The sequence below is a fragment of the Biomphalaria glabrata genome, chromosome 1, assembly GCF_947242115.1.
Source record: "Biomphalaria glabrata chromosome 1, xgBioGlab47.1, whole genome shotgun sequence".
Taxonomy (NCBI): Eukaryota; Metazoa; Mollusca; class Gastropoda; family Planorbidae; genus Biomphalaria; species Biomphalaria glabrata.
In genome coordinates this window covers 46,834,417-46,859,536 of record NC_074711.1, presented here as the reverse complement: position 1 = coordinate 46,859,536, position 25,120 = coordinate 46,834,417, and the positions used below count along the sequence as shown (strand labels likewise).

General features: G+C 35.8%; 1 protein-coding gene across 1 annotated transcript in view; it reads left to right on the top strand.

Moving 5' to 3' along the window:
* LOC106064301 (guanine nucleotide-binding protein G(o) subunit alpha-like) overlaps positions 1-24,126 on the top strand; it is a 60,370-nt gene extending 36,244 nt beyond the window's left edge. The window contains exons 8-10 of the mRNA XM_056040172.1: positions 4,176-4,305; positions 16,402-16,555; positions 21,963-24,126. Of these exons, the coding sequence (XP_055896147.1) occupies positions 4,176-4,305; positions 16,402-16,555; positions 21,963-22,147 (469 nt within the window). The 3' untranslated portion in view covers positions 22,148-24,126. The remainder of the gene's footprint in view (positions 1-4,175; positions 4,306-16,401; positions 16,556-21,962) is intronic.
* Positions 24,127-25,120: the final 994 nt, after the last annotated feature.

The window sequence follows — 25,120 nt, the reverse complement described above, 5'->3', positions numbered from 1 at the left end:
ATATATATATATATATATATATATATATATATATATATATATATATATATATTAATTAAATGTAAGTCGTTTTTTTTTACAACTATTTATTATAAATTGTAAAAGCAAAAAGGTGACTAGATCATAGATATTGTTCTAAAATATTTCTGAAAACGGTTTTATTCCCAGTATAATGTTCTAAACATATTTCTATTTCAAACTTATCTGGTAGTAGGGCGATGAACAATTTATGGAATACATTTTGTTTCCTCTAAAAATAATGATTGTAGTTTATTTACTTATGTAATTGAAATCATGGGCGTAGTCAGGATTTTTATTCTACGGGGGGGGGGGGGGTTATTTTCTCTCCCCCTCCCCCCCGCCCGCTCACCGAAAAAAAATATGTTTGTATGGATGGATGTGTGTGTTTGTGTGTGTTTACTTAATTAATCTCTATTACATTCTGACCCCTTCATTCTTTTGGAAGACGTTTATTGTGCCCAAGAATAGGTTCTTCCTGGAGTTTAAAAAAAAAGGTAGACTACTCGCTCTTGATAGCAATGGGTCTGGGGGAGCGCCGAGAGCTCCCCCAGCGCGGGGCGGAGCCCCGCCGCCAAAACTATTTTTGGTATTGAAAGCCAACTAAATGCATATTCTAAGGTACCTACAGTGCATTATTTTGCTATTAAAAGTTTTATTTCAAAAACCTAATGCCCTATTCTTACTGACTTAGACCCTTCCGCGCCGTTCGGCGCATTTGCTGGCAAGCTGTTTCCACAAAAATCTGTCACTGGCAATGTCCGAAGCCTCTTCCCATCTGCTCTGAGGACCTCCATGAAAGTGTGGCACCAAGTTGTACTAGGATGTCATCACAACTCTTATTATGTGTAATTCATTTTGTCGGAGAACATGTCCCGCACACCTCATGCGACGCTCTGTCACAACCTTACTAAGGGGTCGACTCCCATTTCGGCATAGGATTTCATTGAGTTAGACCCGATCTCTATAACTGACTCGTAACATCTGTCTTAGCCATCTTTGTTGAGCAACATTTAGTGCTTTTCAAATTCATTGCACTTTATTAATGGAGCCTAGCCACTGGTAGACATGTGTAACTAGGTGATTATTTTGCTTTAGATCTTATATCGAAAAGAGAAGTTTTATCGTCAAAATCATCTGTTGGGGGGTTTTAAACTAAAATATATCTGGAGTTGTTTGTTTTTTTTAATTCAAAACCACATTTAGCTACGGTCATAGAATTTGGTGACTGTAGTTTGCTTTAGAAATAATATTGAAGAGAGAGGCTTTCAACCTTAAAACGCTCTGTAGGGGGATTTTAAACTCAAAACTATCTTGAGGGGTTTTAAACTTTTTAAAAAGACATCTGGAGGAGAGGGGTTGAAACTCAAAACCCCCCATTGGCTTGGCTACGCTCAAAGAATTTTAGTGTGTAATTTGCTTTTTTTTTATATTGAAGAGATATTTTTTAGCATCAAACCCCTCTGAAGGGAAATTTAAACTCAAAACACCCAATACGATTGGCTTCGCTCATAGCATTTTGATTGCGAAATTTTCTTTTTTTTATATTGAAGAGGTATTTTTAGCTTCAAACCCAGCTAAACAGGTGTTTAAACTCAAAACCCCTTTGGCTACGCTCATACAATTTGGAGTGTGTAATTTGCTTTTGTTTATTGAAGAGGGGTTTATCGTAAATTTTGGAGATGGGTTTAAAATCAAAATCTTCCTTAGATGTGCTTTTGGAATTTTGGGATAGTCGTTTGCATGTTTTTTGTTTTATAGAAGAGAGGGATTTAGATGCAAAACCCCCTGGTATGTGGTTTCAAACTCAATACCCCTTGGTAGGGGCTTCAAACTCAAAACCCCTCTAAACCCCCTGGTTGGGGGTTTTCAACTCAAAACCCCCTGGTGGGGGTGGGGGGGGGGGGTTTAAACTTAAAATCCCCTTGGCTGTGATAGGGCAAGTGATGGTTTAGTATTAAAATTTTACCTAAAAAAACAAACAAAATTGAAGCAAAAGATCAGTCACTAAACTTCCCCCCCCCCGGCTACGCCAATGGTTGAAATATATTTTATAAAAATAAGCAGTAATTAATGTTTATTACCAGTGTTTTATTACATACAGTATAGTACTGTGTAGTACAGTATAATAGGTTACATGGCTAGGAAAACTCAGAATTCAAATTTCACTAAAGTAAAGTTGTCTGAAAAACAGCCTATGTTAGTTTTCGTCGTCCATTCGTTTCTTTAAAGTAGTTTACATTTATTTCTCAAATTTGTGCTAATATTTATTATGTTGACAACATCAGCTTCTTCTCTTGAATGAAAATATTAAGTTTTTTTTTAAATTATTATCTGGACGATTCGTAATGCAACTAAACTATCATTGAATGCAACTAAACTATCATTTAATGCAACTAAACTATCATTTAATGCAACTAAACTGTCATTGAATGCAACTAAATTATCATTTAATGCAACTAAACTATCATTTAATGCAACTAAACTATCATTTAATGCAACTAAACTATCATTTAATGCAACTAAACTATCATTTAATGCAACTAAACTATCATTGAATGCACCTAAACTATCATTAAAAGCAACTAAATTATCATTTAATGCAACTAAACTATCATTTAATGCAACTAAATTATCATTGAATGCACCTAAACTATCATTTAATGCAACTAAACTATCATTGAATGCACCTAATTTATCATTTAATGCAACTAAACTATCATTTAATGCAACTAAACTATCATTTAATGCAACTAAACTATCATTTAATGCAACTAAACTATCATTGAATGCACCTAATTTATCATTTAATGCAACTAAACTATCATTTAATGCAACTAAACTATCATTTAATGCAACTAAACTATCATTTAATGCAACTAAATTATCATTGAATGCACCTAAATTATCATTGAATGCAACTAAACTGTCATTGAATGCAACTAAACTATCATTGAATGCACCTAAACTATCATTTAATGCAACTAAACTATCATTTAATGCAACTAAACTATCATTTAATGCAACTAAACTATCATTTAATGCAACTAAACTGTCATTTAATGCAACTAAACTATCATTTAATGCAACTAAACTATCATTTAATGCAACTAAACTATCATTTAATGCAACTAAATTATCATTTAATGCAACTAAATTATCATTTAATGCAACTAAATTATCATTGAATGCACCTAAACTATCATTTAATGCAACTAAACTATCATTTAATGCACCTAAACTATCATTTAATGCAACTAAACTATCATTTAATGCAACTAAACTATCATTTAATGCAACTAAACTATCATTTAATGCAACTAAACTATCATTTAATGCAACTAAACTATCATTTAATGCAACTAAATTATCATTGAATGCACCTAAATTATCATTGAATGCAACTAAACTGTCATTGAATGCAACTAAACTATCATTGAATGCAACTAAACTATCATTGAATGCAACTAAACTATCATTGAATGCAACTAAACTATCATTGAATGCAACTAAACTATCATTGAATGCAACTAAACTGTCATTGAATGCAACTAAACTGTCATTGAATGTAACTAAACTATCATTGAATGCAACTAAACTATCATTGAATGCAACTAAACTATCATTGAATGCAACTAAACTATCATTTAATGCAACTAAACTATCATTTAATGCAACTAAACTATCATTGAATGCAACTAAACTATCATTTAATGCAACTAAACTATCATTTAATGCAACTAAATTATCATTGAATGCAACTAAATTATCATTTAATGCAACTTAACTATCATTGAATGCAACTTAACTATCATTGAATGCAACTAAACTATCATTTAATGCACCTAAATTATCATTGAATGCAACTAAATTATCATTTAATGCACCTAAATTATCATTGAATGCAACTAAACTATCATTGAATGCAACTAAACTATCATTGAATGCAACTAAACTATCATTGAATGCAACTAAACTATCATTGAATGCAACTAAACTATCATTGAATGCAACTAAACTATCATTGAATGCACCTAAACTATCATTGAATGCACCTAAACTATCATTGAATGCAACTAAACTATCATTTAATGCAACTAAACTATCATTTAATGCAACTAAATTATCATTGAATGCAACTAAACTATCATTGGCAGAATGATTGATGTAGCCGGGCAAAGAAGTCTAAGGAAAAAATGGATTCATTTTTTTGATGAAGTCACTGTGGTGACATTTTTTGTCAATTTGGCGGCGTTCGACGAGTACAGCGAGGAGGATCCAACAGTGGTAAGAAATGAAGCCTGGAACAATTTGTAGTCTCTGTGTATCTACTCACTTCACTCGCTAGCTTCACGCACATCTGACACACATTAATAATACACTCAGACAAATGTCTCTTGCCCATATCTAAGCATGCAAAAGGTGTATTTTTCGTGGCTATGTTTCAGTCACTGTTGTGTTTTTTTAAGCACCTATGTTATATGTTATATGTATCCCATGATACACTAGTCTTTGTCACATGGTCACCCCATGATACACTTGTCTTTGTCTCATGGACATCCCAGGATACACTTGTCTTTGTCACATGGACATCCCATGATACACTTGTCTTTGTCACATGGACATCCCATGATACACTTGTCTTTGTCACATGGACATCCCATGATACACTTGTCTCTGTCACATGGACATCCCATGATACACTTGTCTCTGTCACGAACATACGCTTATCATATTAGACTTTTTGTTTTTGATAAATATTTGTCTTTTCCAAAACATTAAACTCCCCCCCCCCTTTGTCTGTAAGTTCAAGCACACTGGCGCAATAGAGCCGGTGTCACCCAATGCGGAAAGTTCAGGGCAGGGGTGAACTGGCTAGATTGTCAACTGGGCAAATGCCCGGTGGGCCGGTGCCTAAATGGTCCGGTGGGGCTGCTGAATGTGCCACATTAAATGTCAGTAAGTCCCGTAAACTTGATTGATCTCGCCTTATCTTTCATAAAGATCTTTACATACTTAACAGTGTATTAAAGCCGCACAATCCGAAATAATGGATTCGCTTATAGATAGCAGTGTACCGTGCTTCTGTAATAATCCTCTTTACACACTAAGAGATTAACAAACAACTCTTAAGACCTGTATTTTTTTTTATAGTTCTATAGAAGTCGAACTAGTGTTAACATACTCGTGTGAATCTAAAACTAAAGTATTCCCTCATGTTATGAAGTAGTTATGTTTACAGCAGTCTGTAGACCCACTGTTACTAAAATTGACTCGAAAATTTATTATGCTCTCTAATGTATATTATATAATTGGATTGGTCGGTTGGTCGCAAGATCACAGGAGTTCCCAGCTACGAAGTCATTGACAAACTAAAATTATTATTTCAACACTCAAACAAGGAACCAAATAGAAATCGAAGGGAAAAGGTAAAGAAAACAATTGAGAGATAAAAAAAAAAAAAAGCAAAAAGATTGCTGGAATCCTCTGCCAAGAGATGCAGTCAAATAACTGATTCCCTCACCAGTTTGGCACAAACACTTCAGGAACTTTTCTGAATCTCATGAGAACTTTCCCGAAGGAACATTCACAGCTTCATTGACTCCTTGAGATCGTGTCACGTAAGACGATATAGAAACAATAACTCATTGCCACAGAGATGCATGGCAGACTTAAACGCTCTGATTCATGGATATACATGTGCGCCTTCAACTTTGAATGTCTTTTAATAATTCAATGTCTCTATATATATCATGTCATTGGACGTTGACTTATCAGAGAAGCATGAAAAATTGAGGTAACGAATTGATCAATTGAAATATGACGCTTGGAATTTAAGAACGATGTCTATTGTGGAGATGGTTTTGTGGACAGGATAGCAAAGAATGTTGTCTTGTAATAACTGTCCCAATAGCTATTAATGAATTGAGAGTATAACTTTTCTGAAATCATCAACTAGTGCTAACGCTTTAATATACGTAAGTGATTTGTGAAATAAGTTGTCTCCCCATTTCTGCATGTCAAGAAAAGGCTAAAAACAAAAACCCAAGATTTCATGCAGAACGTGTCACGTGACTTCTGTTTCAAATGTTCTGGTTGTTTTATTTTGACACGATTCAATTGTTACATCAAAGTAGCCTCTAAATATCTCACGAAACAGCCTGAAAAGGGAGCGGGGAGTGGGTGGCAGGCAGAGTTCGAACCTGAGACCATTGAGACGACACTCCAGAGCGCATGACACATTAACAGGCAGCCATCTAGTGTTATGCTTTATTCTTTAAGTTATACCAAAATAATGTTTCAAAATAACTTTTTAAGATTACGACTGCGCTGCAGATTTTTTTTTTTTTTTTTTTGCAAATTGAGATTTCCGAATCTAAGTCTATTTGTATACAGCAAGTTATAGAAACCACGTTGGCATAGCATTTTCTATCATATGCAATCAAACCAAACTGAGGGCCGAATCGTATGGTAATGCCCGGGCCGATTATGAGCCCCCAGTCCGCCCCTGGCTCAGGGTGTCACCTCCCCCCGGGAATAAAATTCCATTTATAAATATTAACAAAAAAAAAATATTGTTAGTTTATTTTTATTTTTGATGACCCACACTATTATAAGCTAATGAAGCGATTATTACACTAGATAATGTTAATTCTTTTTTAAAATTCATTGCTTAGGACATTTGATCAATAGTTATTACGTAGATTAAACATTATTATTTTTTAAATCAGAAACGTTGAATCAAACATGTCTTCTGTACTAGAAGTTATTAAAGAATTCATTACCGAAACGGTTTATATTATACTGGTACAAGTGTTTCTCAACTGCTTCCAAAGAGGCAAATCATGCACTGAACAGATTTTGGCCCTTCAAAACAGCGTCGAGCAAAGCCTGGCCAACCAAAGGCTGATGATTAGGTTTTTTAAATAGCGTCCGTCCAGAAACACTCTGTGGGAAATTGTAAGAGAACATGGAATCCAGCAACAATTAGAGCAGATTCTGCAAAATTCCTACAGCTGTGGAATCATAACAGACGATAGAGTAACGGAGCTCTTCAGCGTGGAAACAAGTGTGAGACGAGTGCATCTTCAGATCATTTCTCTTTCTGTCAGCCATCAACAGATCATTCAAAACAAAAAAAAGAATCCGTCTGCATTCAATATCCCATGAACCAAATCACCTTGATTTTGGAATAGATATAGCATTACTTGATAATTCAATTAATTAGATAATACAATTAAATACATAATACAATTAATTAGATAATACAATTAAATACATAATACAATTAATTAGGATAATACAATTAAATACATAATACAATTAATTACATAATACAATTAATTACATAATACAATTAATTACATAATACAATTAAATACAGAATAATTTAATTACATACTACAATTAAATACATAATACAATTAATTACATAATACAATTAATTACATAATACAATTAATTACATAATACAATTAAATACAAAAAAATGACGGATAGCTTCGATAGAAACGTAGTCAAATGTATGCGTATTGGCTGCAACATTGGTCACATAGATCTAATACACAAAGAAAATTTCAATTATTTAGACAGCATTATCTCAAGCCTTTGAGATGCATAACACGAAGCTGCATGTCGGATAAGGTCAAGCAGGAGCCCTACGGCCTATCTGAACAAACCAACCAATGAGCCTGAGACCACGTCCTTTGCGATGTGGAACAATGAAAAGAAGCTAAACGTGACTGAGCGGTGAACAAGCTTCCAAAGAGGCAGGTCATGTGCACAGCAGATCTTCTTTCTACGAAATATCATAGAACAAAGTCTCTAGTACCAACGACGGCTAACGATCAGTTTCGTAGACTTTAAGAAAGCGTTTGATAGTGTCCACCGAGAATCGCTATGGAAAATAGAAAATACGGCATCCCAGAAAAATTCGTCCAGATCCTACGACACCTTTACAGTCAGTCTAGTTACTGCATTAAAACAGAAGAAGGAACAACAGAGTTTTTTTAGCATCGAGACAGGGGTGCATCTTATCTCCCTTCCTTTTCCTCCTAGCCATCGACTACATAATAAGGAGAGCAATGAACCAGACTGCCTTTGGTATTCCATGGCGTGAACAAAACCGAATGACGGACTTCAGGGGGCATTTTCCAAAAGCTGCAGCCTATTTGGACAAGCCAAGCCATTGGACTCGAGACAAAAATACACCTTCTCAACACAATCGTCATTCCAACTGCAACATATGCATGTGAGCCATGGAAGTCATCTGTCAAAATTGAGAAAAGACTAAATGTGGCTCAACAAAAATGGCTGAGATGGATTTTGGGAGTCAGTTATACAGATCGGGTCTCAAACAAGGAAATCCTATGCCGAACTGGGAGTCGAACACTTAGTGAGGCTGTGACAGAGCGTCGCATGAGGTTTGCGGGACATGTTCTACGTCAAAATGAATTACGCGTACCAAGAGTTGCAATGATATGGAGGTGTGGTGGAATATGTCCGCCGATCTGTCAGTTTGCACTTCCCGATGGGGATGATGGAAAAGTCTTAGGGCCACAACGCGATAAATATTATGTTGATATTGTATAGGCACGTGGACAGGCATAAGCAAGAACCAAAACTTATTGATTTTGTGAAAAGAAAATATTTAATAGGAAATGATTAAAAGATATACAATCGATAAGTGTGTGTGTGTGTGTGGGGGGGGATGTACATATAGATTCAGGATAATTTATGGAACAATATCATCACTGGGATGGTACTCAAGTGCTCATATGTGGTTTGTTTATTCGGCTGTCTCTCACTTATCTCTTTGTCCTCCAAGGTTCACCTTCAGGGTGGAGTGAGTTGGGGCTCCACTTGGCTAGTAGTCAGTCAGTTGATGTCCTGCGGGTCTAGTGTGATGAGGATGCCACGCGGTGGGCTTACTCCTTTACAGGCTGGTCCTAGGACCTCGGCCTGGAATGCCTTCAGTTCTGGTCGAGAGTGATTAGTAACTCACCCTCAACGGGAAGAGCTGGTGTGATCTCCCTTCGGGCAACAAAACACGCCAGCCCTGGTGTAGGAGGCTATGAGATGAGATGTGAAAGGAGCCTGAATTATTAAACCATACAGGCTGGTTGGCAAGGGGCGCATCCTTGATAGGAGCGTCTCCCAGAGACTATCTAAGATACATGCTAGTAACATTCTACTAAATCTGATGATAACTGCTCCATGGGAGCATTACACATATACATATATAAATGTACATTGCAGGGGCATAAATAAGAAGGGAAACAGGGGAGGACCATATTACAGGCTTGTAACCTCTTTGACCTTACTGACCGACAGGTAAACGAGTCCACGGTCGCTCGTGACCAGTTGACCGTAACGAGAAAAAGGGGGGGGGGTAGAATAGGTAAAATAGCCAATGCAGGCCGAAAATAATAGGGTATGCACGCGAGACTGATCCTCGGGCCTAAGGGTGCATGTTAACAGTACAGTATGTGCATAGCAAAACAAACATCAACTATATGTATATATATAAATATATGTGTACATATACCGGTTGTCACAACGTATGTTGTGGTGCCGGGGATTTCACTTGAATTAAAATAGTTGAATAAATGACGATCTAGGATTCACAATTAAAGATTCTTTGTTAAAACACAACTCTGGAACTTTATTTAAATATAAAACGTAAGTACAGCTTATGTACAAGTTACAGATCAACAAGCACAAGTAATATTACAAAGGCTTTAAATCAGAGCTCTTAGAAAACGCGACTGTCTACTAGGAAATTCTTTCATCGACTGGCGTTCTTTCTCTCTCGTCAATTCTCTGGCGCTAACTCTTTTTAAAAAAATGTCTTTATTTATTTTCAAATCAACCAATAGATTTGCAACATCGTAATTACGTCTCGGGTAAAACCTGAGGCGCTGTCAAGGATCTAGATTTGTGGGGTAATTCCTGAGGCTCAGTCAAGGGTTTATATTTCTATTTACACACAAGCTTTTAAATGTGAAATATACAAATAAATCTATAATGGCATCTGTGACATATTACCCCCCCCCTCCATTTAGCATTTGTATGGTAATAAAAATGCTCATATGTATTAAAAAATATTTAAATATACACAAGATACCATACATGAAATTATAGAAAAATGGTTGAGGTAACATATGACAATGCTCTGAAAAATAAAGTCAACTTGGAGATAACATAAAAAAAAAATGTAAATGCAGTGTCAGGTATATGAGAACAAAATTATTGATGACATAGAACACCTGTTTCACTATTCAAGTGGTTATGAAAATGAGACAATATCAAAAGTTGTACAAAGCATAATGCTTGAATAAATTAAATCTTGAATTGAATGAGTTACTTCTCTTCATGGTGCTTCATGATAAAATTAAAATATGACAATACAAAACTGATATACTACACCTGTGGAAGAAGAATATATACACAATTATGTAAAGAATTAAATACATCTGGAAAGTGTGTCAGCGAAAACATTCTCACGTCCAGGAATTGTCTTGACCTCAAATTGGTAGTCTGTGAGCTGTAGACTCCAACGAGTTAAACGACTGTTCGCTAACTTCTTTGAGTTTAGAAATGCTAGTGGTGCATGATCAGTTAGGAGTGTGAAATGAGCACCTAGTAGATATCTGGAGAACTTGGCTATGGCCCATACAATGGCTAGACATTCACGTTCGATGGTTGAGTATCTGGTTTCAGCTGGTGACAACTTCCTGCTGATGAAAAATACTGGGTGCAAAGTCTCTTGGCATTTCTGTGAAGTGTCTTGGTATTTCTGCATTAGGCATGCACCTATAGCTGAAGATGAAGCATCTGTGGCGAGGTAAAATTGCTTCTCTGGATTCGGAAGTTTGAGAATAGTGTCTCTTGAGAATTCAGCTTTAATGTTCTCAATAGTGGTATGTAACTTTGTAGACCATGGAATCTTCGTTGGCTGTCCTTTCTTAGTGAGTTCAATCAATGGAGCTATGAGTGCTGTGTAACCTGGTATGAAATGTCTGTAGAAATTACACAGACCCAAAATACTTCTCACTTGCTTTTTACTGGTGTGGACTTTGATGTCTAGTATGCGTCGAATAATGTTCTCTTGTGGTCTCAGCAAATTGTAGCTGACTCTATAACCCAGGAAGGATATTTCTGACATGGCTAGTTCTACCTTACTAGGCTTTATGGTAAAACCATGTTGTTTCAGTATGCTGAAAACTTCTTGTAGTCCTTTGATATGTTCGTTCCATGTCTTATGGAATACGCAAATGTCATCTATGACACTGTGTCAGAGCGATTGCCTAGTATGCTGAAAATGGCTCTATTAAAGGTGCTGCTGGCGTTGACTAGACCAAATGGCATGAAATTGAAATGGAATAATCCATAAGCTGTGGTGAATGCCGTAAACTGTTTGCATTCTTGTCTGACTGGTATTTGGTAATAACCTCTGGACAGGTCTATTTTGGTGAAGAACTTTGCCTCTGAAAATTTGGTCATAAGATCTTCAGGATTTGGCATAGGATATGAGTCGAGTTGGGTTATTTTATTCAACTGTCTGAAGTCGACACACATTCTTGGAATTGTCGTTTGCTTCCGTTTGACAAGAACTATTGGTGCGGCATATGGAGAGTTGGAATGTTCAATGATTCCTTGCTCTAATAGTTGGTTAATTTCTTGTTTAAGAAAGTCTCTGTAGTGTACTGGTAATGGATAAGGTCTTGCTTTTGTAGGCTTGGAATCAGTAAGTATTATATTGTGTTCCGTAATTGACGTTTTGCCTGGAACATCTGTAAATATGTCTGAATTTTCTTTGAGAATGGTAGTCAGTTCTTTCTACTTTTGCGGTGTCATTGAATTGAGTTTGATGTCTTGCCAAAATTCAGTTTGTTTGGTAGTTGTTTGTGGCATATTGATGTCGTCAAATTCAGACGTGTCATTTTCATCTTCTTCTGGTATGACTGCAAGACATGATATGGCTCTTTCATTTTGTTCTGGGCTTGTGGTACCTTCTGTTATTGTGTTATATTTTTGTAACATGTTGACGTGATAGATTTTCTTTTTGTTGTGTATGTCTATCTCATAGTCAACATCTGTTATCTTTCTGAGTATGGAGAATGGACCTTGCCATTTGATGAATAGTCTGTTGCTTTTGTCTGGTAGTAACAGACATACCTGATCTCCTGGTTCAAATTGTTTCAGTGTTCTGTTTCTATTGACTCTCATTCTGGTATTGGAGTTTGCTATGGCTGTGGCTTCATTAGCTTTTTCACATGCAGATATGACTATGTTTCTGGTATCTTGCACATGTTGAAACGCTGTCTTGGTTTCTGATGAGATTGAGTTTTGGCGAATAATAGCTTTTTTGAGGATTGCCATCGGTCCTCGTGGGTTGGCGCCATAAACCATCTCGAAAGGTGAGAATCCTGTGGTTTCTTGAGGACTTTCTCTGTATGCAAACAGAGCTGCTGGTAGCAATAAGTCCCAATTCTGCGGATTGTCGTGTGCTATTTTTGAAATGCACCTCTTCAAAGTACCGTTGAATCGTTCGCAAAGCCCGTTGCTTTGGGGATGGTAGGGCGTTGTGAACTTCATCTTGATGTGGTACATGTTCATGAAGTCTTTGGTAATGTCAGCTGTGAACTGTGTGCCTCTGTCAGAGAGGATAACTTCTGGGAAACCAATTCTGGAAAATATCTCTGACAAAGCTCTGGTGATGCCCAGCGCTGTAATGTTGACTAGAGTTACTGCTTCTGTCCATCTTGTACATGTGTCAATCAATGTCAGGACATATCGATGGTTTCTTGCTGAAGCTACTGGCATAGGACCAATCAAATCAACTGAGACTTTTGGAATGGCTTGTCTGTCAATTCCATATCTTGAATTGGTGCCTGTGATTTGTTGTTCTTAGGTCCTTTGACTTGGCAAATATGACATGACTTCACGTATTTCTTGACGTCTTTAATGATACTTGGCCAATAAAATTCTTTGAGGATTCTGGCTTTAGTTTTGACTACACCCATATGGCTGGCGTGTGGAATGTTATGTCCTGTTGCCAGTATTTCTTTCCTGTATTTCTGTGGCACTATGATTTGCTGAATGGTATTGTCTTTATGCATGTCATTCTTCACCAGGAGGCCATCTTGAAAATATGGTTTATTTGGTAGATTCAGCTGTTTGTTTGCTTGAGCCTTCTGATAAAGTATTTGCAATGTTGGATCTCGTTTCTGTTCTTCTTTGAAGTCATCATGTGTGAAATATGACTTGTCTTGATGGACTTCAGTTTGACCAGTTAGAGTTCTTGTATCATTGTTAGAGACTCTGGGCATGTAGTCTTGTTCTTCAAAGTTCAACAATGGACATTCGGGAATTGGAGGTGGACTTATGACCGGTAGGGATGGGCTTGATGTAACTGGGGGTGTCCATGTTGAATGTTCTTGATTGTTGCTGGCTACTGGACTAGTAACTGGTTCTGCTGCATTCTGCATAACTTGAGTAACTGAGGTAGCCATGTGATTATTTTGGCTAACTTGTTCAGGTGCCAAATGTTCTTGTTGTCTGGACATGGATCTTGTCATTACTGCCAAACATTTTTGACCTTGCTCTATGGCATTTGTCCATTCAGTAAGTTCTTGAGGAGTGCATTCTTTAACTCCATCTATGTTTCCAATGATTAGGTCCACTGGTAGATTGGGTGTTACTAATGCTTTTGTTTGACCACTGAAGAATGGTGTAGTAACATAAATGATGGCTTCAGGTAACTTGCTGACAGTTCCGTTGAAGGCAGTGGCTTGGACGTGGTTGCCTGTGAAACGGTTTGCGTGTACGAAGCGTTCATGTACTAATGTGGACGTGCTTCCGGTGTCACGAAGAACTTCTACCTTCTTGTCTCCCACAAAGCCTGGATAAAATTTGAGACCATTGGACTTTGCAATGACTGTCATAGTTGAATGCTCATTGTAATAGCTTCTGTTATATGAGCTTCTGTTTGGCATATATTGTTGTCTGGAGTCCTGTGAGTGACTTCTGTAGCGAGGTTTGTTATCTGGCTTATTATTTCCAGGTGCTTTGTTGAGATTGTATTGCTCTCTATTGCTGTATCTTTGAGTTGGTGATGTGGGTCTATCAAAATTTTGATTTTTGGAAACTGCCTGTTTTTTCCAACATTCATGAGTTTGGTGACCCTTTTTATGGCAATATGAACATTCTGTGGTTCTGCTGCGGCATTGAGACGTAAAATGCCCTAGTTTATGACATTGGTTGCATTTGATTTTGTCATCTGACTTATATCTTGCATTTTTGTCTTGAGCAAAGCAGACAAAATTTTCTTCAACAGATGGTTTGACTGACTTGTTTGGATAGGCTGCTTTATATTGTCTGATGATCTTGGTTAATGTCTGGATATCAGTAGGATTTCTCTCTATAATGTAGGATTGAATATCTTCTGAGTGAGCATAGGTGATGTTGTCGATAATAATATGTTGACGAAGAGCTTGGTAACTTTCTTCTATTTTGGCCATGGATACCCATCTATCAAACCACATTGACATATTAGCTACAAAAATTTGAGGATCATCATTTTGCTGTGGCCTTTCATTATAGAATTTCTTTCTATAGTTGGCTGAAGTTGCTCCGTATTGGCGCAGTAGAGCTTCCTTGATATCAGAGTAAGTGCTGCGTTCATTGATGGACAGTTGTGAGCAAATGTTGACAGCTTTGCCAGTCAAGAGGGTGAGGAGTGAGCTCGACCAATGTGCTTCAGGTAGACCGGATGTTGTAGCTATTTCTTCAAATCTTATGAGATACGAGTCCATATTGTCAATGTTTTCGTTGAAAGCCGATATTTTGTTCATTAATCTGTATTTGTCAAACATATTTGAGTGACCTTGAGTTGGAATGCTTTCTTTATTTTCTTTATTTTGTTTATTTTGTTTTTCGAATTCCATTTTTTCTTTTTCATGTTGCCTTTGTTTCTCGGCGTCTTGCCTTTGTTTTTCAGCTTCTTGCCTTTGTTTTTCGGCGTCTTGTAATTTTTTTTTCTTCTAATTGCATGCGTTTTTCAGATTCTTGCTCTTGATATTCTTTCTCTTCTTGGCGTTCTGCCCACATGTCTGGCTTAGGAATTTGCTTCTCTTTTGCTAATTCCATCAATTCAAGGAGTCGTTGTGTTCTAGAACCGGAAGCCATATTTAATTTTTTTTTTCTTGTATTGGAGCAAAATGTACAATATCTGGATTTTGGCTTTATCTCAGATATAATAATAATATAGTGACAAAGTTCTTGAAAAAAAATCCCCCTCCCCAAAAAAAAAATCCTGGCTACGCCCATGATCTAGGCATATACATTTTTTTGCTTTTTTTTTTTTTTACACCAAATTGTTCGTGTTATTCAATAGTTTGCAATTAGAATCAACTGTTAATGCAAATTGTAATGTTTGTGCAGCCCTAACAAGACGCTTGATAGGTTGTTGAAGAGACGCTTAGCGGATTATTGTTGGCTTGACTTTCTGCACGCCTTATTAACTGTAAACAGCATTTATAGGCACTTACCATTCAATCAATCTATTCAGAATCAATGGCTTGTCTTGGTCAAAACATTTCATGCAAAGTGAAGATTGTATTATTTGATCACATGAGAAGTGATCTTTTCTTCTGGTAGTCAAACTTCAGTGTTTCAAGTACGTAGATCAATGCGACAAAAAGAAGCCACGGTATTTCGTGCACTATTCAATGTAGATGCATATATCAGTAGCATTACAAGTCTTGTACAATGTCTAAACTACTTGAAATGTTCAATCTTTCTTATTTGTTTCTATAAAGTACGTACAGCATAGCATCGAAATATGGTGCATTCAACTCTGCATTGTGTTTGTTATGGGCTTATATTTTCATTAGGCCTTCATCTAGAAAATATTTTGTCTCGTCAAGACTATAGACTCTATATGCAGCTGTTGGATGTTTGTCTTATGATTTGCAGGCCAAAATATTATTCTCAGTATTGATGTATGTCTATAAAAAAATGCCCTGGTATTGCTCTCCTAGTTCTCAACAGCTATCAAGCATTGTAAGTAACTTCTGTTTGAAGTCTAATCTTTTATCAGAACAGCTTATGATTTTAACGGTTTGTGGGATAGGTGTATATAATCTGACAATGTATTTAACAGAACTGTTTATAAAATATCTAATCTAACACTTGTCTATTGACAGAACAGTTTATATGATATCTAATCTAACACTTGTCTATTGACAGAACAGTTTATATGATATCTAATCAAACACTTGTCTATGGACAGAACAGTTTATATGATATCTAATCAAACACTTGTCTATGGACAGAACAGTTTATATGATATCTAACCTAACACTTGTCTATTGACAGAACAGTTTATATGACAGCCTTCAAGCTTTCATTGAGATTGTCCACAGTCACTTCTTGGACAAAACAGATTTTATTTTGTTTTTCAACAAAAAAGATTTGTTCGCCAGCAAGATTAAAACATCATCGCTGTCTCAATGCTTTTCTAATTTTAAAGGTGAGTCAAACCGATACTTCTTTCAGATTTTTATTGTTAAATTAAGATAAAATAAGAATAAGACAAAGTGAAATGTCTCGTAGAACAGCTGTTCTCAATCTTATAGTTCTACGACTTTAAAAAAATTCTCCATTATTAGGTGATTCCCAACCGTTCATAAACCTTAGTAAACGTGCTTTTGATAATGTAACAAACCGTAATCATATTGTAAATATCTCATATGTATGGTGTAGGCCTATGTATAATTTGGATATTAAACGATGCCGAAACTTTATTTTTAATCACGAAACAATATCTATTCTATTTTGTGTCATATATTTCTGAATAGGCTTATAATTAAATTACAACCAAATGAAGTTTTATTTTTCTGACTTGTATTTAGATCTACTTACTTTTTAAAATTTATGTTGCATACTTACGTGAAAAGCATGGCAAGTAATTAATAGGCCTACATGTCACGGCAACAGTAAACAACATTGATACATAACTGCTTCGTCAGTTTGTGTAAGCCACGATCGAGCTTTTTTTTTCTGTTTGACCATATCAGAATTCTCGGGGAAATCTTTGTAAGAGAACCTTCTGTGCAGACACCACAAATATTTTTCCAAGAGATTTTATACTTTTGATTTTGTGTTTCACTTTATCTTAGCAGTCCAACATCTCCCTTTCTTAGACATAGAACTAAAACAAAATGATAATCACCTAACTTGATCAGTGATTCAAGCCTAATAATGATTTTCACTTAAACTTTCCACTGAATGACAATGTTTCTGACAGCCTATAAAGACCGTAGAACGACGTGTAGATATTGATTAACGTTTCCATCAACAGGTCCGCAGAAGGGAACCAACTTTGTCAAATAGACCATTTACTGTAGTAGTCGATTTAAAATGTTTGCTAAGGAGAAACTCGTCTTCCAACCATTTCTCTAGCTACAAGTCCTTGAGCAAGCTGCTAAGTCTGTGGATTCATAAAGCTGAATGTTAAACATTGGGAGCGAAGGACATAGCCTGTCATTTCCAGGATTACTTGATAAATAATATCAGCAGACATGTCAGCTATTCTCCTTTGAACAGTGACAGATAAAGAAAAAGAAATAGCAATAAATTTAAAAACAGATTCGAACAATGTACTTGGTCACTGACTCGTTTGCTACAGTTACAGTAACTCCTCTGCATTGGGTTTATAATTGTGTTAATTCTGGAAGCTTTCGAATAAAAATCTTCAACGGCTACTATGTTTTCTTATGATCTGTTCCATTTTTGACTCCGATTTACAACTGATATATTGGCAGTTCATGTCGGCGATGCTCTAATGCTTAGCCTACTGCTAAAATCACGTTTTAGTTTTCTGGGCTTCATAGATTCGAGTAATAGAACTTAATTAAAAATGACACATTGGGGTTTCTCAATTCCTACTTTAACTATTGAAGTAAAACCCTACTGTGAAAAAAATCGTCATTATATTTTCAATAACGATGACTTGTTACTGATTATAAACAGATGTGCTTTACAATTAGCCTACGTCAAGATGTGTGTAAATCTTCACTTTAGAAATAATATCGATGATTAAACTGTTTGATGGACAGCATTTTAAAAATATTAAATTGTTTAAAATCAATTTGATTCAGCTGTCTGAAATATCTATCATAGAATGACAATTATAGCAAAATTGTAACTACCATGCTCTTAGGCAGCGGTTCTCAACCTTTTTAGGTCGGCGACCCCTTTTATAATTATCCACTATGTGGCGACCCCTAACCGTACAATTATTTTCGTTTATAACCATAAGTAAGTGATAATGTTATAAGATCGTAATTATAATGTAAATATTTAGGCCTAATATTCATTGCCAAAGTTTTATGTTAAATCACGAAACACTATGTTATTATATTTTGATTTATATATATTTCTCGTTTTAATGAAATTACAAATACCGCACATCTAATTGAAAAGACTTGCATTAGTCCACTTTATTTGCATTTATATTGTAATTATACAATATTATAGACAATTATTTCGGCTTCATATATTCGGCTTTGTTACAAATGACGCATTGGGTTTGTTCAAGTGTTCAATTCCTGCTTGGAACTCCTGATGTTAAACTGTAGTGTAACTTTCGTCATTCAAAAGAAATTGTTCTTTTCTTAACGTTCTTTTGTTCGAGATCCATCTTTCATAGGTTGTTCCCATAGACATAAATAAATATAGACTGGCCGATTAAAGAGTTTTATGAAACGAAAATTTGTGAATTGCAATTTTGTGTACTTTATTATACAGCATTTATGAGCAGTATAAAAGTTAAGTATTCAGATCTATTTCAGCCGTAACCTATATAAGTATTACAATATTTTCACTAGTGATTTTTTAAAATCTCTCAGCGTGAAGATCATGCAATTTTTCTTAATTCGGAAATCCGAATACAATAGATATACATGTTTTCAAGTTACATGAAGTTACTTCCTTTTTCCAGTCTATATTTATTTATGTCTATGGTTGTTCCATACTTAAATATTACCTTCAATAAATTGGACTATAAAACGATGGCGTATAATTAATTATAAACGAAATTCTTTATAATTACGTCACGACCATAGACTTATATATCTATATTATATCTAGACTGGAAACCGGAAATAAATTCTTATCCTCGATTGATCGATTCACAGACCTATACATATATAGTCTTTTATGTACATAAACTCTTTTTTCAGGCTCTAAGGGGAGTCGCCCCAATCAATCTTTTCTGTCTTAGAAAAGTAATGATCTTTAGTTTTCAAAGTTTAGAAATAATGCAAAATCATTTCTCGGATATTCACGCAAATATATGAAACAAAGCCATTTCCTGTTTGTTTCAAAAATCCTAGATGGAAATAATTCATGTTGATTTAAATCATCTTATGTACATTTAAATAGATTGATTACCTAGATCTTTCTAGATTATGTATCTAAAAATTGCAAAAAAATAATTAAGAGACGAGAGTACTCTTATTTTTGATGTTCAATTACTAGCTCTAGATCTAAAAAAATAAATTATATCTTACATAGGTTAGGTTGAAAAAAAAACAACTTTAGTTCTTTTAACTACTTTACAAAACAACGCCTTGATCCAACTTTCTAAAAAAATTTCACGACATTTTTTGTAGTGTTAAAAAATCTCTATGTCCAGTCTAGATATAGTATATATAAGTCTATGGTCACGACATTACCATTGAAAAAATATCTTTGATTCTGAAAATGCGTAACGTTTTGTTATGCAGTAAGTTACATTAATTAAAACTGTTTAAAATATTTATATGACAATTAAACATGTTTGAAATTCTTCATATCTATACTTGAAAAATAATTTTATAAAAAGTAAATTGCAATGGAATAGACAAAAGAATCTTTGCGATGGTCATGGGCGACCCCTGGCAAATCGTCAATTGACCCCCAAGGGGTCGCGATTCACAGGTTGAGAACCCCTGCTTTTAGGCGACCCTTGGCAAACAAAGGTAATCACCTAACGTAATCAGTGATTAAAGACTAATAAGGATTTTCACTTCGAACCCCAAGAGGGTCGTGTGGTATGCGCTCTGGGCTTTCGAACCCTGTCCGTCGGGAGGTTTGGTTAGGACAGTGATGCCCAACCTTATTTGGTCTGCGGGCCATTTTTATTTTCGGCATTCCTGTCGCGGGCCATATCACCAAAAAGAAAACAAAATTAAATATACAATAAGCCTATTTTTAATAGTTTTATTAGTGGACCCGCTTACATAAATTAATGTGATGCATGAAGTTTATCTACAACCATCTTCTGAATATCTGGCTGTATAGATGAAACACCAACTCGGAGCACTGAATCTAGATGTTTATCCGTGAGGCGATTACGTAACATGGTTTTCGCCCGTTTCATCATTGAAAAAGTTTGTTCACACAGATGAGTGCTTGAAAAACTTGTGATCATCCTTAACGCTTGTTTTCGAAGATTTGGAAACGCTTCTGAAGGTAACATGGAGTAGAAGTCAACAGTCTGCATCACTTGAAATTTGTCAAGCAGGGATGTCTGGCTTTGTAAGTCAATCAGTTCCAGTTGCAGATCTGTCGGAGCACTTGACACATCGGCAGCAATCGGATTTTCAAAAAGAAGGATTTCATTTTTTAAATTCTGAAAATCCACAAATCTTTCACTGAAATTATTCAACAAGAGCCTCAGAAGTTGGATAATTCTTTCTTTAGGAAAGACATATTTAGCTGCTTATCATTTTGTAGAGTGGTACAGGTTGGAAAGTGGACAAGATGCACCTTTTCCGCCTGTTGAATGAAGAGTTGCAATTTTGTTTGGAAAGCACATATGTCTGCATACACATGCAAAATCAATTTGTCTTTCCCTTGTAGTTTGGTGTTGAGTTCATTTAGATGTGATATCGCTTAAAATAGCCAAATCCCACAACCATGAGGGGTCGTTCTGTTATGGCACTTGTTTTGATTTATCGGTCATAAATATTTCAATTTCGTGTCTCAAATAAAAAAAACGTTTTAACACCTTTCCTCGGCTTAATCAGCGCACTTCAATGTGAAATAGAACGTCTTCATATTCGGACTCTATTTCTGTCAGAAAATCTTTGAAAGTTCTGTGATTCAACACTTGTGATTTGATGAAATTTACAGTGTTGAGCATAATCTCATCATCACATGGTCCAGATTCAAAACCTTTCCACAGAGATTTTGTTGGTGAATGATGCAGTGAAGCCGCAGGTGTTCAGTTCCATTTGACTAAACAACTTTTTTTTTTCAATCCGCTGTGACATCCAACCATATTTCTAGCGCCATCAGTAGTCCCTCTAACTAATTTATTCCAAGGAAGAACAAGGTCCTCTATGATGGCTGACTCTTCTTTGAACAGGTCTTCTCCAGTTGTATGCATGCTCCTCATAGCTGCTAACTCTTCTGTTATATCAGAATTGCTGTTTGTACCGTGAATAAATACCAAGAGTTGCGCAGTATCCGTTATGTCAGTGGACTCGTCAGAAGCAATAGAAAACATTTCGTCAAAGAATGAGTGAGAATCCAAACTTAAAGAGAATATTTTTTCAACATTCTAATTTTTTACATTTTTTTTTACATTTTGTTACAATGCTTTGGCGGGCCGGATAGGATCACGTCGCGGGCCGGATCTGGCCCGCGGGCCGTAGTTTGGGCCTCGCTGGGTTAGGATATAATAAACTTCAATTCTGAAGGAACATCCTAAATATGTAAAACAAACAAAGGGTCTACCTTTTTTTTAAAAGAAAAAAAAACTAACTTGATCAGTGATTAAAGCCTAATAATGATTTTCACTTGAACTTTCCACTGAATGACAATGTTTCTGACTATCTATAAAGAGCGTAGAACGACGTGTAGATATTGATTCAAGTTTTCATCCACAGGTCCGCAGACACTTGAGACGTGCATCCAACACGTGAGAGAACAATTTCTTCAAAGTAAACCCCAGCAGAAACAAGTCTACACTCATGTCTGTTGTGCTATTGACGTGACATTTATGAAAGATCTCCTCAGCTGTGTTATTCAATGTATTAATGATGTATATATTCGAAAATCAAAGACCTACTAGATGACATCGTACAGGGCCGGTCCTGTTAGGGTGCGGGGCCCTTGGCGTACATGCTGCGCTATAACTCTGTCATTGGTTGTTCATTAATGGGCCTACCGGTAATCTATAAATTCGAATATGTTATGAAGCGGGGGCCCGGCACGTCCCAGGCTACTAACCATCTTGTAGGACCGACCCTGTCGAAAAGTAGGCCTATACACGTTCTACATTGATGATTGTACACACACACACACAAATAAAAGATGAAGTAAATAACACTATGAACCATGTTCTGTGTAGATTGAATGGATTTAGTTGAACATTATACAAGCTAGTGAACTTTTATTACACAGCATCTTTTTTTATTCTCTCTTCTCTCAAGTTATTTTTTTAGGATTGAAAAAAAAAGGTGGGGGGGGCTCTTGAGTTGAAAACACCCCAGTTGTCTCCATTTTTTTTTTATTTGAAGGACATAACCATCCAATTAACTTCTGATCTACGCTAGTAGATTTCGTTCATTGTGCTATGACGTCATGGTTATTCTTCCCAAACACTTTTCATTCAACAATACCAGCTTCCTCTTCATTGGCTTAATGAGCACTAGAACATTGTGCATGGAGTAAAGTCAAATTCTTTCTGGACTGAAATATTATATACAGTATTTATTTTTATTTTTTTTTAACTATCACAGTCACCTAATAAATGTCGTGAATTCAGTTTGTTTGTTTAACTGTGTATTTTGTCTTCTTCTTTGATTTAGCTCATCTCTTTGCACCACAGTGAAAGATATTGACTTGTCTATCCAATAATTCCATCATTCGATGATTCTCGATCCTTACATGTTAAAAAAATCATGTATATTAAAACCAGTATACCATTTATTTTGCGTAACCGGGTTCATCGCTTGGACAAGAGAGCATTTATAGGCCTACCACCAAGCAGGATTTTATCAATGGCTTGCTCGTAACACTTCAGTTTAATGACCTATGTTGATTTATTTTAATGCAGTGTTTATGTGATATTCTACTGGAACTAGAAATTCGTAGATTGAAAACATGTTTATGCCACTCAAGTAGACATTACAATATCTCAGTGATGCTCATATAACAACTGGAGTCACATCAAGCCTCTCAGTCCATTGGACTGGATTCGATTTTGTTTATTTTGATGTATCACACACAAATGTATGTGGCTCCGAGGCCGCAAACTGGCAGGTTTTTATAGTTTTAAATGCTGAATAATTAACAAAGACTATGCCTAAATATTGCTGATGTTCAAGCTGAACTGCTATTAATTAATGCATACTTAAAAACCTGATTTTGGGATACTGTCAAATCTAAGTTATGGAGTCCAATAAAATTCTAAGTCGATTTGCAGTTCATGTCATTATGGACTTCAGTGGGGGATATTTTATGGTTTCAGTGGGCTGAGATTTCAATGGGGCGGTGCAAGGGTTGGATGTGGCCTGCAGGCTTATTTTGGTCATCACTTATCTACATGTTCATCTTGTGTTGTAGGTTCACTTTGCTCAGTGGTTCCCAAACTTTTTTGTCTTGTATACCCCATGCCACGTTTTCCACATCTCGGTAGACCTATTGCTTGGCCTATAATGCTTTTTTGAAAATTCATCCTTTTTTAAATTAAATGCGTATACCGGTATCTAAATTTGGAAATTGGGAAAATTCGCCCCAATCAATTTCTGCTTTATTAATTAAATTCTCACAAGAAATGGTGATATAATTTATCAAATTTAAGTTATCCCCATGTAGCTGCAAGTTCATGGCATTAAATGTAGCAGCATGTTCATGTCATTAAATGTAGCAGCAAGTTCATGTCATTAAATGTAGCTGCAAGTTCATGTCATTAGATGTAGCTGCAAGTTCCTGTCATTAAATGTAGCTGCAAGTTCATGTCATTAAATGTAGCAGCAAGTTCATGGCATTAAATGTAGCTGCATGTTCATGTCATTAAATGTAGCAGCAAGTTCATGTCATTAAATGTAGCTGCATGTTCATGTCATTAAATGTAGCTGCAAGTTCATGTCATTAGATGTAGCTGCAAGTTCATGTCATTAAATGTAGCTGCAAGTTCATGTCATTAAATGTAGCTGCAAGTTCATGTCATTAAATGTAGCAGCAAGTTCATGTCATTAAATGTAGAAGCATGTTCATGTCATTAAATGTAGAAGCAAGTTCATGTCATTAAATGTAGCTGCAAGTTCATGTCATTAAATGTAGCTGCAAGTTCATGTCATTAAATATAGCTGCAAGTTCATGTCATTAAATGTAGCTGCATGTTCATGTCATTAAATGTAGCAGCATGTTCATGTCATTAAATGTAGCTGCAAGTTCATGTCATTAAATGTAGCAGCAAGTTCATGTCATTAAATGTAGAAGCATGTTCATGTCATTAAATGTAGAAGCAAGTTCATGTCATTAAATGTAGCTGCAAGTTCATGTCATTAAATGTAGCTGCAAGTTCATGTCATTAAATGTAGCTGCAAGTTCATGTCATTAAATGTAGCTGCAAGTTCATGTCATTAAATGTAGCTGCAAGTTCATGTCATTAAATGTAGAAGCATGTTCATATCATTAAATGTAGCTGCAAGTTCATTTCATTAAATGTAGCTGCAAGTTCATGTCATTAAATGTAGCTGCATGTTCATGTCATTAAATGTAGCAGCATGTTCATGTCATTAAATGTAGCTGCATGTTCATGTCATTAAATGTAGCTGCAAGTTCATGTCATTAAATGTAGCTGCAAGTTCATGTCATTAAATGTAGAAGCATGTTCATATCATTAAATGTAGCTGCAAGTTCATGTCATTCAATGTAGCTGCAAGTTCATGTCATTAAATGTAGAAGCAAGTTCATGTCATTAAATGTAGAAGCAAGTTCATGTCATTAAATGTAGCTGCAAGTTCATGTCATTAAATGTAGCTGCAAGTCTGTTCAATCAAAACTTGATTTCCTCTTGATGGCTACTTGGTTTTCA